Source organism: Rhinatrema bivittatum, chromosome 1 (assembly GCF_901001135.1).
Source record: "Rhinatrema bivittatum chromosome 1, aRhiBiv1.1, whole genome shotgun sequence".
Lineage (NCBI taxonomy): Eukaryota > Metazoa > Chordata > Amphibia > Gymnophiona > Rhinatrematidae > Rhinatrema > Rhinatrema bivittatum.
The window spans coordinates 159,703,014-159,723,438 of NC_042615.1; the positions used below are offsets into that span (position 1 = coordinate 159,703,014).

General features: G+C 47.2%; 1 protein-coding gene across 2 annotated transcripts in view; it reads left to right on the forward strand.

Annotated features, from left to right (window-relative positions):
- Positions 1–20,425, forward strand: part of PDS5A (PDS5 cohesin associated factor A) — a 734,756-nt gene that overhangs the window by 449,620 nt on the left and 264,711 nt on the right. For both annotated transcript variants that reach the window (XM_029589173.1, XM_029589180.1), the window contains exons 23-24: positions 3,056–3,192; positions 3,996–4,119. In XM_029589173.1, coding sequence (XP_029445033.1) covers positions 3,056–3,192; positions 3,996–4,119 — 261 coding nt within the window. The remainder of the gene's footprint in view (positions 1–3,055; positions 3,193–3,995; positions 4,120–20,425) is intronic.

The window sequence follows — 20,425 nt, forward strand, 5'->3', positions numbered from 1 at the left end:
CCCTGCTGAGCGCCACCCGGCCCACAGCTTGGGATTACCTACAGGTCCTCGGACTCATGGCATCCACTCTGGAGGTGGTACCATGGGCGCGGGCTCATATGAGACCATTACAACGCGCCCTCCTATCTCGGTGGAGCCCACGATCACAGAACTACACCATACACCTACCTCTACCAGCCAGAGTGCGGAATCAGCTACGGTGGTGGTTGCAGCCCGGTCACACGAGCCGGGGGTCCAAAATGTCCTCCCCAACCTGGACCCTGCTCAATACAGATGCCAGCCTGAACAGATGGGGAGCACACTGCGAAGAACTAACCGCCCAAGGGCGGTGGAACAAAGAAGAGTCGGGGTGGAACATCAACCGACTAGAGGCACGGGCAGTCAGGCTAGCCTGCCTGCGAGTTGCCCACAGACTTCGAAACAGGGCGATCAGAGTGATGTTGGACAACGCCACCACGGTGGCATACATCAACCGACAGGTATCCTTAGAAATAACCCCCCTGATGGCTTGGGCGGAGGCGAATCTCCAGGACATCTCCGCCGTCCACATCGCCGGGAAGGACAACACCACGGCAGACTTCCTCAGCAGAGAAAGCCTAAACCCGGGGGAATGGCAGCTGTTGCCCACAGCTTTCCAGATGATTGTGGATCAGTGGGGGACTCCGGGCATGGACCTACTAGCGGACAGGTCCAACGCTCAAGTACCCAGATACTTCAGTCGCAGACGAGATACTCTCTCCCACGGGATCGACGCTCTGGTACAGCCATCGCCTCAGGGGATCCTGCTATATGCTTTTCCTCCATGGCCCCTGCTGGGTGCCATTATACACAAGATTCAGCGGCACAGAGACCTAGTTCTTCTAGTGGCCCCGGACTGGCCAAGAAGACCCTAGTACGCAGAAATGAGAAGACTACTGGCAGGGACTCCAGTTCCCCTGTCTCCACACAGGGACCTGCTGCGGCAAGGTCCCATCCTCCACGAGGATCCAGCTCAATTCTCTCTTACAGTCTGGCCATTGAGAGGGCTAGACTGTGAAGAAAAGGGGATACTCGGGGCCGGTAATAGATACACTCCTCCGAGCACGCAAGTTTTCCACATCACTAACATATATAAGGATCTGAAGAGTATTTGAAGCCTGGTGCGACACTCACAGCACCAATCCACATGCCGCTAAAATCCCTATCATTTTGGATTTCCTGCAAGATGGACTTCAGAAGGGTCTGTCCCTCAATTCCATCAAGGTTCAGGTGGCAGCGCTATCCTGCTACGGTCCCAGGAGTGACGGCAACAGCATTGCCACACACCCAGACATTTCACATTTCCTGAAAGGAGTCCAGCACATTCGCCCGCCACTGAAGTGGCCAGTGCCCCTGTGGAACCTCAACCTAGTTTTGGAATTTCTAGCGGGACCCGCCTTCAGACCCCTTTGAGGCCTGTCCCTCCATTTGTTAACCTTGAAGATGGTGTTCCTGCTGGCCGTATGCTCAGCACACCGCATTTCAGAGCTACAAGCGCTGGCTTGCCGTGATCCGTTTCTCAGAATCACTCCAGAGGCTATCCATCTTCGCACGGTTCCTTCCTTCTTACCCAAGGTAGTCTCACACTTCCACCTCAACCAAACCATATCCTTGCCAACCACGGAAGGTTTGAAGAAGTCTGAAGAAGGTCGAATACTGCGCCATCTCGACATCGGCAGGCTGCTGTCCAGATACCTGGAAATGTCAGAAGCAGTACGAAAGACGGGACCACCTGTTCGTCCTTCACAGCGGGAAGAAGCAAGGGGAAGCGGCCTCACGGGCAACCATCGCCCGCTGGATCAAAGAAGTTATCAAGGCGGCTTACGTAGAAGCGAGAAAACCACCACCTCTACGGGTCAAGGCTCACTCTACCAGAGCACAGGCGGCCTCCTGGGCAGAAACTAGGATGCTGTCGCCGGCAGAGATATGTAAAGCAGCAACGTGGTCCTCCCTCCATACCTTCTCCAGATTCTATCGTCTGGACGTCCAGGCCAGGGAGGACACAGCATTTGCGAGGGCAATCCTAAATGGACCTCGGGCAGCCTCCCACCCAGTCCGGGAGTAGCTTTTGTACATCCCATTTGTTCTGAGTCCATCTGCTACACGCTAGGAAATGTAGAGATTACTTACCTGATAATCTCGTTTTCCTTAGTGTATGCAGATGGACTCAGCATCCCGCCCGGCTGCCGGTATACATGGGGATTCACCGACTCACGGTAAGCCATGTTTTGTTATATAGGGCATCCACCCTGCCGGTTGTCGACGCCTTCCGGTTGAGAACACTGGCGGTCTCCAGCTACTATCAATCGGTCAGGGTAATCATGTTCATTTAATCGATCGGTCAGTCACACATATATCCATAAGCTTTTGCAAGGAAGATTACTGAGTTGCTGCACTTCCTGCGGAGATGTATGTACCCCGTGCTGACGTCAGATCCGTCTCCAACTGCTAGCACGAGCACACTATACCCATTTGTTCTGAGTCCATCTGCATACACTAAGGAAAATGAGATTATCAGGTAAGTAATCTCTACATTTCTCATTAGTCTTATTCTTTGATAAACAGAATTTTGTTTTATTAAGTAGATGAATAAAGAAAATAAAACTGAAATGGTGGCGGCATGAAATGGTGGCGGCATTCTTTTGTTGTCATGTGAACCGGCATGATGTCTCCTACTAATGCCGGTATAGAAAAGTTATTAAATAAATAAATAAATAAATAAATAAATGATATGCGTTCAGTCTTTTTTTTTTTCTATATTGATTTTAAGTGATGTACCTTGCAGATCTAAGACTGTGATCCCTAGAGGTTTGATGCTAGAATTTCTTGGGTGTAATAATAATTTCATAAATATCATCCAGACAACATGTGCATGAATTGTGGATTCAATGCTAATGATACCTCACCCTTGCTGCTCTCTTCAGATTGCATGTGCTTCTGCTAGGGAGTGCCTGATACTTCAGAATTCTTTGATACAAGATATCTGATCTTGATTTTTCTTTGGGTTTTTTAATTATTTTCTCTGTGCTCATTGCAGGTTCAGGCAATCAAGCTGTTGGTACGCTGGCTCTTAGGTATGAAAAACAACCAGTCTAAATCAGCAAATTCAACCCTACGGTTACTGTCTGCCATGCTGGTCAGCGAAGGAGACTTGACAGAGCAGAAGAGGATCAGGTTAAGTTCTTTTCCCTTCAGCTTTTCACAGTTTGTGCTAAACTATGAACCTAACGAGGTTAATTGAGGCATTGATGACAATCCAGGAGGATTTTTTGCTTGCTTTAAAATCAGAAGTATTAGGTACACTTTTAGATGATAAAACAGGTAATATATATATATATATATATATATATATATATATATATATCCCTCTTTATTATGTTCAGAGTTCTTAAAGCTCCTTCAATGTAATCATGTCTACCACCATGGATCTAAGTAACTCAGGCACTGCTGTACTGATAATCAGAACCTCCTCTTGTACACTTTTTTATGGAAAGTATGAGTACAGCACAAGAGTGGGTTCTGGGAAGGAACTTTATATTATTGGGAGCATGGCCATACTGAAAAGAGTGCTGCTTGTATTCCAAAGCACATAAGTGCATGAGAAGTGGAGGTAATGATGTCATATGCAGCTCTGTTAAGGTATAGTCGTCCACTGTAGCTCCGTCTCCAGCTAGTGCAAGAGAAGGTAGGAGAGAAATCCATATTGCTCCCAGATAGAGTTAATTTTTAAGAAGTGTTTGTATTTGAAACTGTGTGAAGTCAAGAGTGCTTATTTAGGGGACAGAAGTGACCACGCATTATTAGGGGTAAAAGAACCTGGTGAGAGCTGGGTTCCCTGATTGTGGAAGGCAGAGTCTGGTCCCCCACATTGCTCTCCTTCCAACAGAGAACAAAGGAGCTCTATGAAGTCTCAAGATTAAGATACAATTTTAAGGGTTAGAAATTATGTACAATTTTTGTTTCCATTGTTGTTTTAGTAAGTCTGATATGTCTCGTCTACGGCTGGCTGCTGGGAGTGCCATAATGAAGTTAGCACAGGAGCCCTGCTACCATGAAATCATCACCCCAGAGCAGTTCCAGCTCTGTGCACTGGTCATTAATGTAAGTAGATTGGCATAATGTCTCAGCCAGTAGCTCATTGCCTTGGTCAGTGACCCCTTCCTTAGTATTTTATTTATTTATTTATTTATTTATAGATTCTTTTATACCGCGGTACGTATAGACATACATCACCTCGGTTTACAGAGAAACAATAAATTAGCAACAGGCTTTACATGTAACAGTATACTTTTATAGCCTTGGCTGGCAATCAGTGTTCCCTTTAAGTTGTGCAATTGTGAAGTCGTGCACAACCTCAGTCCCTCCCGTCTCTGTATCTCCATGTGGGTTGGGATTTTATGCCCTCCGATTACATTTCCTGCTTGCCTGTAGCAAGTCAGTGAAGCATGAATGAGTTGTCCTATCCACCTCTTTCAGCCCTGCTATAAGGAGGGGCAGCTTGTTCTGTTTTCTGCTTGTGCCTGTAGCTATTCAGTTGAGTCCTCACTCCTGTGAGAAAAAAAGAGCAGAACTTGCATTTTGAACTTCATCTCAGTGCCCTTCACTGCTGTCAGTGCCTCCTGCATCCAGGTTTGAGGAGGGAAAGAATTGGGTGGTAACCTGGGTGCCAAAGGGTAGGGACAAATGCTGGGGAAGGGGGGATAAGGCAGGGGCAGATGCTAAGAGGGAAAAATAGGTGAGGTATATGCTAGGGAAGGGCAGATTCTGGAGAGAGGAAAAGGAGGTGGGTACATCCTGAGGAAGGGAGAAAAGAGACAGAAAGGTAGATGCTGGGGCAGAGGCAGGGGGTAGATGCTGAGAAAGGGAGGGGAAGAAACAGGGGTAGATACTGGGGAGGGGAAAGAGAGGCATTATAGAGATGTTAAGATGGAGGAATAGGAGGCGGTGGTAGAAGGGCTGGGAGACTAAAGAAATGGAAGGGTAGGAAAAAAGAAAATGGAGCGAGGAAGGCAGGTGAGGAAGAAGCTGAAAAATGTGAGGAGCTACAGACAAGTGAGAAGAAAATACGGCAATGAAGGCAAAAGTTAGAAGCTGAGAAGAGAAAGATGGAAAAAAATGAAGAAGAAAGATAAAGCTCCAGTCCCTGGTGGCATCACTAATAGAAAAATCTGTGTGTGTGTGTGCACGGGGGGGGAGGGGGGAACTAGAAACAGCACATGATGTTGCTGCCCCCCTTCTTTCCTGCATGCTTACAATGTTACATGTTCAACAGTAGTGCACACAAACACACACATTCTTCATAAAATAAAATCAGAGGGAACATTTGGGGGCTTAGAGGGGTGCATTGCGGAGGAGCCCTCCCCCTGCCAGGCTGCTCATAGACAAAATTATGTGCCCAACAGCAGTGCACATCCACACCCACAAAAATATTAGAGGAAAACTTTGCTGGGAAACCCCTGCCTTAGTACACTGGCAACCCTGGCATGTGGGTAAATGAGGACCTCTTTGCTTGGCAGATTTGCCCAGTTGTCCTTACCTTTTAGTTCACTGCAGTCCCTACTCAACTGTGCATTATTGACTAATTTTTCTATTATGTAATGGTTATTAATGTAAATAGACTGGATTAGTGATGGTGCAGTGCAGTCATAGCTTCTGCTTGAGTTGTAAGTTGGGTACTTCTCTTCTCCAAAGTCTAAATGAAGCCTGAATGCTGCATTCCTGAAGGTTTCAAATCAAATTTAATTTATACATTTCTTAGCTGCATTTACAAAACATCAGAAAGCTGTGTATATAAAATCTCTGCATAATATTAAACAAAACTAGCTACTTAATAAATTAACAAAACATAGCATACAACTACAGGTATCCTACAATTCCTCTTCCAGCTGGACCAGACTTGATGCCTGTGTTATGCTCACTAACCAGCAGATGGAGACAGAGACCAAAATGTTTGTTGACATCACCACAAATAGGGTCCTGTGCTGACCATAACTGGCTAGGATTCTCTTGTCTCCAACAGATGATAGCCAGATGTGCTTTGAGTTGAGGCCTGGTTATGCCAGGTGAAGAAGATATTTTTCAGGTTTGTTTGGGCAGCTCTTGAAGTGAAAGATTTGCACTTAGTCCATCGGTTGCACATTGCCTGGAGCAGGGGTCTTCTATTTTTCTTTCTAGAATAGAGTTTCTGTCTATGTCTGAGAGTTGCCTCCCACTTCTCTCGTCCTTCCTTTCCTTTACTGCAGGCTCTCCTCCTCAAATAATACAGTGAAGAAATAAGCTTCTTCAAGACTTCCTTCCTGGAATTTTCTTCCTGTCTATAGCCTTTGTCTGTTTTTAGATTTTTAATAAGATTAAAAAAAAAGGAAAAGGAGGTTCTTTTGTTCAAGGATTCGGCTATATTTTTCTATGGTGTGTGAATGGAGTCTAAATTTCTCCTCAGGTTTGGTCTCTGGGCCAGGTACACAGGGTAGGAAAGAGGAGGGAGAGTTTTTTTTTTTTTTTTTTTTTTTGCAACAGTGTAGGATACAGGGAGAGAAATCCCTTATGCACTGCCTGCAGTTTACGGCGACAGTCACTGAGAGCAGGAAACCTTTGAAAAGTGTGTGGGAGGTGAGGGATAACAGGCAGAGAGTGGAATTAGCTGTTCCAGGTGGCCTACTTCGGTGGGATCAGCTGACCAGCCCTTTCTGATAGACTTGCTGCCGCAGCACAAACAGCAGACACATTGGAGCTGCAGCAATATGTGGAGAGGGATCTTGTCATTTTTCCTTTAGTGTCCATGGTGCTGCATGCTGCAGCAGATCCTTCCAGGATTGTGCTTTCTGCTGTAATTGGAGGAAAACCATTTGCTTTATGTGCTGCAATTACGGTTCCTCCTCCCTCCTGATCATCAATATCAACTGAATTTTTAAAGCATTTTCACCAGGCTTGGTGTGTGGTTCAGAAAACATGCCTGGGTTCCTCCTGTGGTACCCTCACACAGGGAATTGTTGCTGGGGGATTGGGGCATAAGAGGTCAAGAAAAGAAGAGGAGTCTTCCAGGTAGAATAGGTCATTTTTGGACCTGAGGTGTTTGAGAGAGGCAGTGAGAGAGAATTGGACGAGGGGGAGTATTCCCCAAAAGGTGAAGATGATTCTTCTATGGTTAGGCTGCTCTACAAGGAGAAGTTGTATATACAAGGAGAAGTTTAATTTCTCACAGGACAAGCAGGATGGTTGTCCTCACAAATGGGTGACATCGAGGATGGAGCCCACCACGGAAAACTTCTGTCAAAGTTTAAACAGAACTTTGACTGGCCCCTACTGGGCATGCCCAGCAAGGCACTGACCCTGCAGCCAGCAGGGGTCTCCCTTCAGTCTTCTTTTTTCCGCGCAGCAGTTGCCACGCGGTGAAAGGAGCTCTCTAACCACGTTCCTGACAGGAATTTGGAAATTAATTTCCTAAGAAAATTTGCCCCTCAGGGGTCTCCCTTCGACAAATTTTTTAGTCATCTTACGGAACCCGGTAAGTTTTTTGCCTTCTTCCATCGACTGCCGTCGATTTTGGCCCTCGAGGCCTGTGGGCACTTACCGATCCCCAGCCTAAATTTTGGCTTTCAGCCATGGCAACGGGGTTCCGTCGTTGTCCGGATTGTACCCGGACTATGTCCATCACAGACCCCCCACAGGGTTTGTGTAATGTGTTTGGGTAGTGGGCATGATGTCCTGACTTGCACCAAATGTGCCTTAATGACACCCAAGGGTCGCAAAGCCAGGATGGAGAAGATGGGGCTCCTCTTCCATGCACCAACCCCAACGCCATCGATAGCATCGACGTCATCGGAACCGGCACCGTCGAAGTTGTACCATCATCGTCAACCCTCCGGTGACCGTCCGCCATCGATCGCTTCTCGGCCGTCGACTCCCGTCCCTTCCCCGGATGGGCGAGGGGATCGGAAAGAAAAGCACCGCCATCGACGGCATAAGTCTCGGCCTGTCGAGGATCCTCAGCCATCGACTTCTGCTCAAGCCGAGCCACCGACAAAGAAGCCGCGAACAGACCGGATGCCCTCCACGTCTCGTTCGCCGGCATCGAGGAAACCCTCACCCTCTCGGGGTGTGGGGGCCGTGATCCCACCGGTTACGGTGGTCCCTCCGGCCCTGCCTCAGCCTCCCTCTCCCGTCGAGCCCGGTATGGTTACCCCTGGTCTCCGGGCAGAACTGGACCGGCTGGTCCAGGAGGCCATCAAGAAAGCGATGAAGAAATTACAACCTCCATCGGCACCGTCTCCGGCACCGGTTCCAGTGCCGCCCCCGGCACCGACACCGGCACCGGCTTCGCCACCGAGGAGGGAACCGACCACCGAGCCGTTGATACAAGCGCTAGCACCGCTACTGAGCCGCATGGAGGCACTCGTGACGGCCCTTCCATCGGTGATTCCAGTGCCATCGACAACACCACCGTCTCCGACTGGTTTCTCATCGGCAGGAGAAACACCGTTTCGAATTCCCCCTTCCGGGGTAGTTCCATCGGTACCTTCTGGTATATCTCCACCGATTTATCCTTCGGCTCCATCGATTCCGCGCCAGGCACCGATTCCATCGGCAGCACCGAAGCCATCGATGCCATTTCTGGTTCCACCTACTGCACCGATTCCACCTCGGTTTCCATCGATGCCTTCAGAGCCTCAGCCAGGTCCATCAGGGCTACAAGCCACACATGATCCCTACGATACCTGGGGTGATGATGATGCTACCTCTTCTGACACAGATCTGCCTTCACCACCATCTCCTACAGAGAGTAGAAAAAGATCTCCTCCTGAGGATCTATCTTTCATTAATTTTGTGAAAGAAATGTCAGAAGTTGTACCTTTTCAACTACAATCTGAAGCTGATGATAGACACCAGATGATGGAACTACTTCAATTTCTGGATGCTCCAAAAATCATCGCTTCCATCCCTATACACCAGGTGTTTTTGGATCTGCTCAAGAAAAACTGGGAATCTCCTTCATCGGTGTCACCAGTTAACAAGAAAGCTGACTCCACATACCTTGTCCAGTCAGCACCCGGTTTCCAAAAGCCTCAACTGGATCATCGCTCTGTTGTGGTTGAGTCCGCGCAGAAGAAGGCCAAGCGTCTTAAGCCGCACTCTTCTACCCCACCTACCAGGGACAACAAGTTCCTCGATAGTGTAGGACGGAAAGTGTATCATGGAGCTACGTTGATTTCACGCATAGCTTCATATCAACTTTACATGACTCAATACAACAGAGCCATCTTTAAGCAGATGCAAGACTATGCTGACACGTTGCCGGACCAATACCAACCACAGCTTCAAGCCCTTCTTCACAAGGGATTTGAGGCAGGGAAGCACGAGATTAGGACTGCCTATGACATATTCGATGCTTCCACGAAGGTTTCAGCCACAGCCATCTCAGCCAGACGTTGGGCTTGGTTAAAGTCATCCAACCTTCGCCCAGAAGTCCAAGATCGTCTTGCTGATTTGCCCTGCTTAGGCGACAATTTGTTTGGAGAGCAAATTCAACAGATTGTGGCGGAGACCACCATGAGACGTTGAAACAACTCTCATCTGTCCCACCTGAGGTGACCTCCAAGCAACCGCAAAAGAAGGTCTCTAAGAAGTCATTCTTTCGACCACGTCGCTACTACCCTACGTCAACTAGGGCTCGTCCTGCACGGTCCTCTAACAGGCCTCAGCCTCGTCAGCCGAGAAAGCAAAGACCTACTGTAGCCCCACCTCCTGGGCCTACGGCGGGCCTTTGACTTCCCTGTATTGAGCACATGCCATCTCCCTCTTCCACACATCCCTGTGGGGGGTCGACTGTTCCACTTCTTACACCGTTGGAAACAGATCACCTCAGATCAGTGGGTGCTAGCAATTATCGCACAGGGTTACCACCTCAACTTCATAACACTTCCGCCAGACTCCCCGCCCCTTCAGGCATGGAGTCCAACCAGCCATTTCACTCAATTACATCAAGAAGTATCCCTTCTTCTACAATCAAATGCTATAGAACCCGTCCCTCCTTGTCAACAAGGGAAAGGATTCTATTCCAGATACTTCCTAATACCAAAGAAATCAAGGGGGCTACGTCCAATTCTGGACCTTCGGGCCCTCAACAAGTATCTGCAAAAAGAAAAGTTCAAGATGGTAACCCTGGGCGCCTTGCTCCCTCTGTTGCAAAAGGGAGATTGGCTGTGCTCTCTCGACCTCAAGGACGCTTATACCCACATTGCGATCACACAATCCCATCGCAAATATCTACGGTTTCTTGTAGGCCACGACCATTATCAATACCGTGTCCTACCTTTCGGTCTGGCTTCTGCCCCACGAGTCTTTATCAAATGTCTCGTGGTGGTAGCAGCATTCCTAAGGAAGGAAGGTGTCCACGTCTACCCCTACCTGGACGATTGGCTAATCAGGGCCTCCTCCCAACACATAGCTCAATCCTCCCTAAAATTGACAATTCAAACACTCCTTTCCTTAGGGTTTCTTGTCAATTACGAGAAATCTTGCTTTGTCCCGTCTCAAACCTTATCCTTCATTGGAGCAGACTTGGACACCTTGCAGGCAAAGGCTTACCTTCCTCTTCAGAGGGTCCACACCCTAATATCCCTGGCTCGCCAGCTCCAGTCTCAAAACACTGCCACGGCTCGCCAGTTCCTCATTCTCCTAGGACACATGGCATCCTCGGTTCAAGTCACTCCCATGACCCGACTAGCCATGAGAGTAACACAATGGACTCTACGACACCAATGGATTCAAGCTTTTCAGCCTCTGTCCTCCATAGTCACAGTCACACAGGCCCTGCGCCTATCCTTAACCTGGTGGACAACTCAGGTCAACCTCCTTCAGGGCTTACCTTTTCTTCCACCGGATCCGCAAGTAATCCTAACCACCGACGCTTCTCACATCGGTTGGGGAGCCCATGTGGACGAATTACAAACCCAAGGGTTATGGTCCAAAGAGGAAGCCGAACACCAGATAAATTTCCTGGAACTTCGCGCAATCCGCTATGCACTCCGAACTTTCAAAGATCATCTATTCCATCAGATAATCTTAATCCAGACGGACAACCAAGTGGCCATGTGGTACATAAACAAGCAGGGAGGCACAGGCTCCTTCCTTCTGTGTCAGGAAGCTGCGCAGATCTGGGCGGAAGCCCTCTCCCACTCCATGTACCTCAGGGCCACTTACCTGCCGGGAGTAGACAATGTATTGGCAGACCAGTTGAGCCGTGTCTTCAAGCCACACGAGTGGTCACTCGATCCTCTGGTAGTGACCTCTCTGTTTCACAAGTGGGGTTTTCCCCGCATAGACCTCTTTGCGTCCCCTCAGAACCACAAAGTGGACGATTACTGCTCTCTCATTCGGAGCCAACACTTTCAGCCGAGAGATGCCTTCTCCCTCAAGTGGACGACAGGTCTGCTTTATGCATTCCCTCCACTTCCTCTTCTGTCACGGACTCTCGTGAAGCTACGCCAGGACGGAGGAACCATGATCCTGATAGCACCCCACTGGCCACGCCAAGTGTGGTTTCCCATACTCCAGGATCTCTCCATCCGCAGGCACATCCCTCTGGGAACGGACCCGCATCTGCTCACTCAAAACGACGGATGCCTCCTCCATCCCAACCTCCAAGCCTTGTCCCTGACGGCATGGATGTTGAAAGGTTAGTCCTTCAGCCTTTTAACCTTTCGGATTCGGTTTCTCGTGTCCTGATAGCTTCACGAAAGCCCTCTACCAGAAGATCCTATTCATATAAATGGAAAAGGTACACATCATGGTGCACTTCTCAGTCCCTTGATCCCCTTTCCTGTCCAATCTCTAAGTTCTTGGACTATTTATGGCACCTATCAGAATCCGGTCTAAAGACCTCTTCCATTAGGATGCATGTCAGTGCGGTAGCCGCCTTCCATAAAGGTGTACAGGGTGTCTCTATTTCAGTACAACCCCTGGTAACACGTTTTCTTAAAGGCTTGCTCCATCTGAAGCCACCCTTACGTCCTCCGGCCCCATCTTGGGACCTTAACCTGGTTCTTGGTCGTCTAATGAAACCTCCTTTCGAACCTCTGCACTCCTGTGAATTAAAGTATCTCACATGGAAAGTGTTATTCCTTTTGGCTATCACTTCAGCTCGCAGGGTTAGTGAATTGCAGGCCCTAGTTACCTATCCGCCTTACACTAAGCTCCTGCAGGACCGGGCAGTACTCCGCACTCACCCTAAATTTTTACCTAAGGTAGTTTCTGAGTTTCATATTAATCAATCCATCATACTACCTATCTTTTTTCCCAGGCCCCACTCCAACTCCGGGGAACAGACTCTGCATACCCTAGACTGCAAACGAGCTCTAGCTTTTTATCTAGACCGTACAGTTGCTCACAGGAAGAGCACTCAATTATTTGTCTCTTTCCATCCTAACAAGTTAGGACATCCTGTGGGTAAGCAGGCTCTTTCCTCCTGGTTGATGGACTGCATTTCTTTTTGCTATCAGCAAGCTGGCATTCCTTTTCAAGACCGTGTGAAAGCACACTCTGTGAAGGCCATGGCGACGTCAGTGGCACACCTTCGATCGGTGCCGCTTCCTGACATCTGCAAAGCTGCAACCTGGAGTTCTCTCCATACCTTTGCAGCCCACTATTGTTTGGACAAAGCTGGAAGACAGGACTCCATCTTCGGCCAATCTGTCTTGCGTAACCTTTTTCCAACGTGATGTACCAACACCCTTCCACCTTCCCGGTAGAGTGCGGATGCCCTTTACCAAATACCACCCCAGTTGTTGTGCCTGTTGCACGTCATTGGGTGCATTTGGTGCAAGTCAGGACATCCACAGCTCGGTACTCACCCATTTGTGAGGACAACCATCCTGCTTGTCCTGTGAGAAAGCAAATGTTGCTTACCTGATGTAACAGGTGTTCTCACAGGACAGCAGGATGTTAGTCCTCACGAAACCCGCCCGCCACCCCGCGGTGTTGGGGTTTGTTTTGTTTTTACTTTTTAGGCACTGCCTGTAGCTTTGAAAATCAGACTGAAGGGAGACCCCTGCTGGCTGCAGGGTCAGTGCCTTGCTGGGCATGCCCAGTAGGGACCAGTCAAAGTTCTGTTTAAACTTTGACAGAAGTTTTCCGTGGTGGGCTCCATCCTCGATGTCACCCATTTGTGAGGACTAACATCCTGCTGTCCTGTGAGAACACCTGTTACATCAGGTAAGCAACATTTGCTATACCAGTTCTTGTGGAGTCTCAGTATTGCTGAGGAGAAGGGAGATGAGGTTCCCAGCTCAGCAGAGGATCTCATAAAAGACAGCGTGAGAAAGACGTCTTTTCCATTGTGTAGGTTGGTCAAGGATTTTATCCTTTTGGAATGGGATTCTCCTGAGGCTGTTTAAGGGAGGGAAGGTCTTTTGCGATACTATCCTACTCTTTCCCGGGAGAGAGAAAAGTTGAAGTTTCCTAGAATGTATTCACTGGTTTGAGCAGTCATGAAGAGGACCACTATTCCTGTGAAAAGGGGCGCTGCACTTGATGCATAGCACTGAAAGATAGTCTGTTCTTAAACAGGAATTTGAGGCTTCTAGTTGCGTGTAGTTGTATTGTGGCAATGGCAGTTTTGTATCTCTTTCAATGTGTCCAGGAGAGTGCCTTAGAAAGTGGGCCAGTGTTACCTGGAGCCTTTGAGATGGAACCGGTGACTGCCTTTTTGGCAAATGCTTTCTTCAGCCTGATTTGGACTTCAGCTAGGAGTATAGCTTCAAATGTGTCAGCTAAACATTTGCTTTGGTTGCAAATCTGGTTGGCAGATTCCATTTCCAAGACTAAGTTGACCAAACTACCTTTTAAAGGGACTCTGGTAAAGATTTCAAGAAGTTGGCAAAGCTGTGGGCAGAAGATTCTCAGATTACCTGAGGATAAATTTTGAAGGTCTTTTTGTTTAGTGGCGCTTAGAAATTGGTTTCTGGATTCTAAGTGGAGGAAGTCAGCATTCTAGACCTTTTGGTAGGTTCCAGTCCTTTCAAAATTATGAGAGGCGGTAAGGATGGGAACTTCGGCAACTCTGTTGCCTCCTGGGGTTCCCAGTGAAGGTGTAAGGGTCCATTTTCCAGAGCAGGATATAAGCGGCCATTTGTCAGCCTTATACCGGAAATGGGTCTAGATTATTTGAGACCAGTCTTCAGAAACTATTACTCTGGAATTTTTCTGTCTTATTTCAGACATGGTTATGGCTTCACCTTGTCATTCTGCTCAGAGACAGGAGATTGGGTGATACTCAAACGCCTTCTTGTTTTGGGAGTGGTAGTACCATTTCCAGTTTCTCAGTGAGTTATGGGTTGATATGCGATTTACTTTGTGGTTCCTAAGAAGGAAGAAACCTCTGCCCGATTCTAGATCTTAAAAAAAAAAAAAAAAGTCATCAATGCCTTGAAGGTAACCCATTTCAGAATGGAGATTCTGAAATTGGTTATGTTGGCAGTTCAACAGGGGTAGCATATGAAAGTTCTTGGATCTAACAGAAGTATATTTGCACATTTCTGTAAGGGAGGATTTTCAGAAGTATCTTTGCCTTGCTGTGCTGGGCATTTTTAATTCTGAGCCCTTCCTTTTGATCTGGCCCTGATTCTGAGGGTCTATTCCAAGGGAGTAGTTGTGATAGCAACATCTGTGTGTCAAGAGGGAATTCTAGTCCAACCATATTTGGATAACTGGTTCATTTGGAAGAAGTCAGCCTGGAAAAGCAGGGTCGTACAGTTACTGCAAGAGCTAGGTTGGGTGGTCAATTTTACCAAGAACAAGTTAATTCCATTTCATTCCCTGATGTATTTGGGTGCATGTTTCTACATGAGCACGGGGTGAGTACAGTTGATGGAAAAGAGAATCCGGAAGCTGCATGGACAGATATACCATTTGTTGAGCATCGGAAGGCCCTCTTTATGAAGCAGTGAAGTCAATGACATCTAAAGTAGAGGATTCAGTAAATGCACATCACCACCAGCCCACTCCCCAGCATAATCACATTCCTTTTCCTCTCCCTCCTACCCCCTGGTATAATCACCTAACTTTTTTCCTCCCTGGCATAATTATATACCTTTTCCTTTCCTCTCCAATCCCAAAGAGTGGGATCTACCATACCAGTGAATGAAATTGATGGCCTACGAGTGAGATTTCTCTAGTGTGATTAAATCTGGAAAGGTTTGAGTACTGTTTTCCTTGGCAAATGAAAGGAGCAACATAAAATATTTAGTTTTCTTTGGTTTCATTTAAATTGTAATTCTTAAACTCTTCAAGAAAAATTCTAAATCCTGTCCTTCACTCCCACCACCACCATCCTAGGTCCTCCCCCTCCACCAGCAATATCCTAAACCCTTTCTTGCCTCCCCTATCCCCCACTTCCATCCTATGCCCTTTCCTAATAACAGATTTTACTTGAAAAGGATGTTCAAAGTATAGTCTTCTGAGGTAAATACTTACAATATATAAATATATTACATTTACATGCACTGCTATGAGGCCAATAAATACACTTTCAAAAAATACACTTGAAACTAATATGGTATTAGGCCTGTTGTAATGCATGTAGGGTGTGGGCTAGGCCCTCAGAAAGCCATAAGTAAACTGATTTACAGTTAAAATATAGTAAGCCTCCCATACCAAAACAGCACTAACTACTAGCACTCAAGCACTAAGAACCTACCTATGAAAAGGCAACACTATAAATATTATACCAGACTCAAAAACACCTATCTCCTTCCTATTAGGAAAACAGAACAAACCAAATTGCTATAGATCTCTGGACAGAAACTATACAGTAGAAGAATACCTCACCTCTGTCATTTTTGCAGAACACAAACAGACCCTCACCAAATACAGAATAAAGAGACCATAAAGTAAAAATAGAAATGTGCAGACAAAAACCTGACTCTATGCCGAGCAACAATGAAAAAACAGAAATATCACCATTCCTCATAAAACAAAATCTAGGAATATAAAGCAATAATAGTATAACCATACTAATAAAAATAAATATCTGATGAAAAGATTATCCAGTAATTAAAAACTCATAAAATATTTCAGTAGAGCAGATACATAAAATAACACTCAGTAATCAAAATTAATAAGAATAAAAATTAAATTACAACTAATAGCATAAAAAAGTCAGGAGTAGTTCCAGAGGACTAGAGATGGGCAGAAGTGGTTCTTATTCATAAAAGTGGTTTTAAGGAGGAGGCTGGGAACTCCAGACTCTGATCTCCATGATGAGCAAATTAATGGAATCGCTGCAAAAACAGACAATGGATTGCAAAATCCAAGGCAGCATGGTTTTACTAGAAGTAAGTCTTGTCAGACAAAGCAATCAATTTCTTTCACTGGGTGACCAGAGAGTTGGATCAAGGAAGAATGCTAGATATAGTATGGTTCGATTTCAGTAAAGTCTTTGATATAGTTCCACATAAGCAACTTATAAATAAATTAGGGCCCATACCAAGCATTCAGAGTGACTGACTAGGTTAGAAACTGAGTGAGAAGCAACAAAGGATAGTGGTAAATGGAATTCACTCCAAGGAGTGGAGTGTTACTAGCAGTGTATCTCCGGGATCATTTCTTGAAGCATTCTTTTGAACATTTTTGTGAGCAACATTGCAGAAGGATTCTTGGGAAAAGTTTGTCTTTTTGAACAATGATAACCAAAATCTGTAACAGGGTAGACAGCTAAAAAGGTGTAGAAAATATGTGGAAGGATCTAGTGAACTTAAGGAATGGTCTGGGTCTAGCAGCTAAGATTTAATGCTAAATAAAATGCAGAGTTATGTGTTTAGTATGCAAAAACTTAAGGAAGAGAGGTACATACATGGGTGAAATTCTTCTAAGCATGAATGAAGAGTGTGATATGAGGGTGATGGTATCAGATGAACTTAAGGCGGCCAAACAGGTGGATGAATCGACAGCAAAAACCAGAAAGATGCTTGGCTGCATAGAAAGGGGAGTGGTCAACAGAAAAAGGGAGGGTGATATTGCCCCTGTATTAGGTCCCTTTGTTCGGTTCTGGAGATCATACCTCAAAAAGGATAGAAACCAATGGAATCTGTCCAGAAGGTGGCTACTAAAATGGTCAGTGGTCTTCATTCTAAAGCATATGGGGATAGACTTAAAGATCTAAATATGTATACCCTAGAGAGAAAGGCAAGATAGGGAGATATGATATAAACATTTAAATATCTCAAAGTTTTCCATGCACAGGAGGTGAGCGTCTTTCATTGGATGAGGGTGAAAGGGGTTAGACTCAGGAGTAATCTTAGGAAATATATTTTTACAGAGAGTGTAGTGGATGCATGTATAGCCATCTCGTGGAGGTGGTGGAGACAAAAACACTATCTGAATTTAAGAAAGCTTGGAATAATGTGGGAGTGATGGGAATTTTAAAGCTAAATTGGTTGGGTGAATGGGTAGACTAAATAGGCCATACATTCCTTTTCTGCTGTTACGTTTTTATAAATTAGTGGGAGCGCACAAACTTCTACACACACATGCGCATTCCCCCAATCAGTCTCACTCTGTCTCTACTTTCTCTCTACTCCCCAGTGAGTCCCCAGCAGTCTCGGATGGGGTGGGTATTGAGAGTGAGACAACTGGAGACTTTTGAAGGAGGGAGTAGACTGAAAAGAGACTGGTGGAGGGGAGGGAAAGAAGATTGAGAAATTTAGAAGTCCTTCCACAGTCACATAAAGTCAGTTATTTGCAACTCTCATTGGGGCCAATACAGAACAGTGCATTCAGCTGAGCGCGCTGTTTAACCTGCAGTTGGACGCGTGATTTAGAGTGTATCCACAGCCCTTTATGCTAGAAGGGGATTAGTGCGTCCAAAACCCTGCAAAACTAATAGCGCTCATCATATGTAAATGCATGTTGATAAGGATATTCGTTATTCTCACAGGACAAGCAGGATGGTTGTCCTCACAAATGGGTGACATCGAGGATGGAGCCCACCACGGAAAACTTCTGTCAAAGTTTAAACAGAACTTTGACTGGCCCCTACTGGGCATGCCCAGCAAGGCACTGACCCTGCAGCCAGCAGGGGTCTCCCTTCAGTCTTCTTTTTTCCGCGCAGCAGTTGCCACGCGGTGAAAGGAGCTCTCTTACCACGTTCCTGACAGGAATTCGGTATTTTTCTATCCGAAGAAAATTTGCCCCTCAGGGGTCTCCCTTCGACAAATTTTTGTCACTTTCGCGGAAACCGGTAAGTTTTTTCCCTTTTTTTAATCGGCGGCCGTCGATTTTGGCCCTTGAGGCCTGTGGGAACTTACTGAGCCCGCGCCTAAATTTGGCCTTAAGCCATGGCGACGGGGTTCCGTCGATGTCCGGATTGTACCCGGACTATGTCCATCACTGACCCCCATAGGGTTTGTGTTTTATGTTTGGGTAGTGAGCATGATGTCCTGACTTGCACCAAATGTGCCTTAATGACACCTAAGGGTCGCAAGGCCAGGATGGAGAAGATGGGGCTCCTCTTCCATGCACCCACCCCAACGCCATCGATAGCATCGACGTCATCGGAACCGGCACCGTCGAAGTTGCACCACCATCGCCAACCCGCCGGTGACCGTCCACCATCGATGACTTCTCGGCCGTCGACTCATGTCCCCTCCCCGGATGACCGAGGAGATCGGAAGGATAAGCATCGCCATCGACGGCACAAGTCTCGGCCCGTCGAGGATCCGCAACCATCGACCTCTGAACAGGCCGAGCCACCGAAGAAAAAGCCTCGGTCGGACCTGGCACCGTCCACGTCTCGTTCGCAGGCACCGAGGAAACCCTCACCCTCCCGGGGTGCGGGGGCCGTGATCCCACCGGTTACGGTGGTCCCTCCGGCCCTGCCTCAGCCTCCCTCTCCCGTCGAGCCGGGTATGCTTACCCCTGGTCTCCGGGCAGAACTGGACCGGCTGGTCCAGGAGGCCATCGAGAATGCGATGCGAAGATTCCAGCCTCCACCGGCACCGCCTCCGGCACCGATTCCGGCACCGCCTCAGGCACCGACCTCAGCACCGACTCTGCCACCGAGGATGGAACCGACCACCGAGCCTATAGTGGAAGCGTTGGCACCGATACTAAATCGTATGGAGGCACTTATGCGCGCCCTTCCATCGGTGATTTCATTAGCACCGACTACACCATCATCTCCGGAAGGACATTCATCGACAGGAGAAACACCGTTCCGGATTCCTCCGTCCGGTGTCGTTCCATCGGTGCCTTCACATACCTTTCCACCGATTTATCCTTCGGCTCCATCGATTCCAAGATCGGCACCGATTCCATCGGTGGCCCCGAAGCCCTCGATGCCGTTCACTGTTCCGCTTGCAGCACCGGTTCCATCGATGCCTTTGGATCCTCTACCAGGTCCTTCAGGACAGCAAACCTTACATGATCCTTATGATACCTGGGGTGATGATTCATCTTCAGATACAGATTTACCATCCCCACCATCTCCTACAGAGACTAGAAAACGATCTCCTCCTGAAGATCTCTCCTTTATAAATTTTGTAAAGGAGATGTCAGAAGTTGTGCCTTTTCAGCTGCAATCTGAGACCGATGACAGGCACCAAATGATGGAGCTGCTCCAATTTCTGGATGCCCCCAAGATCATCGCTTCCATCCCCATTCACCAAGTATTTCTGGATCTTTTAAAGAAAAACTGGGAATCACCTTCATCTGTGTCACCAGTCAATAAAAAAGCTGACTCAACCTACCTCGTTCAGTCAGCACCAGGATTTCAGAAGTCTCAACTGGATCATCGCTCTGTTGTAGTTGAGTCTGCGCAAAAGAAAGCCAAGCGTTTAAAGCCACACTCTTCCACTCCCCCTATCAAGGACAACCAATTTCTTGATAGTGTGGGAAGGAAAGTGTATCATGGGGCTATGTTGATATCTCGTATAGCTTCATACCAACTTTATATGACTCAGTACAACAGAGCTATCCTTAAACAAATGCAGGACTACGCTGACACCTTACCGGACCAATACCAGCCACAGCTTCAAGCCCTCCTTCACAAAGGATTTGAAGCTGGGAAGCACGAGATCCGAACGGCCTACGATATCTTCGATGCTTCCACGAAAGTCTCAGCTACTGCCATCTCAGCCAGACGTTGGGCTTGGTTAAAATCATCCAACCTTCGCCCAGAGGTTCAGGATCGTCTAGCCGATTTACCCTGCTTAGGGGATAATCTGTTCGGAGAACAGATTCAACAAATTGTGGCGGAATTGAAGGATCACCACGAGACGTTGAAACAACTTTCGTCTGTTCCATCTGAGGTATCCTCCAAACCACCACCTAAGAAGGACTCCAAAAAGTCATTCTTTCGGCCACGTCGTTATTACCCTCCGTCGACTAGGCCTCGTCCGGCTCGATCCTCCACCAG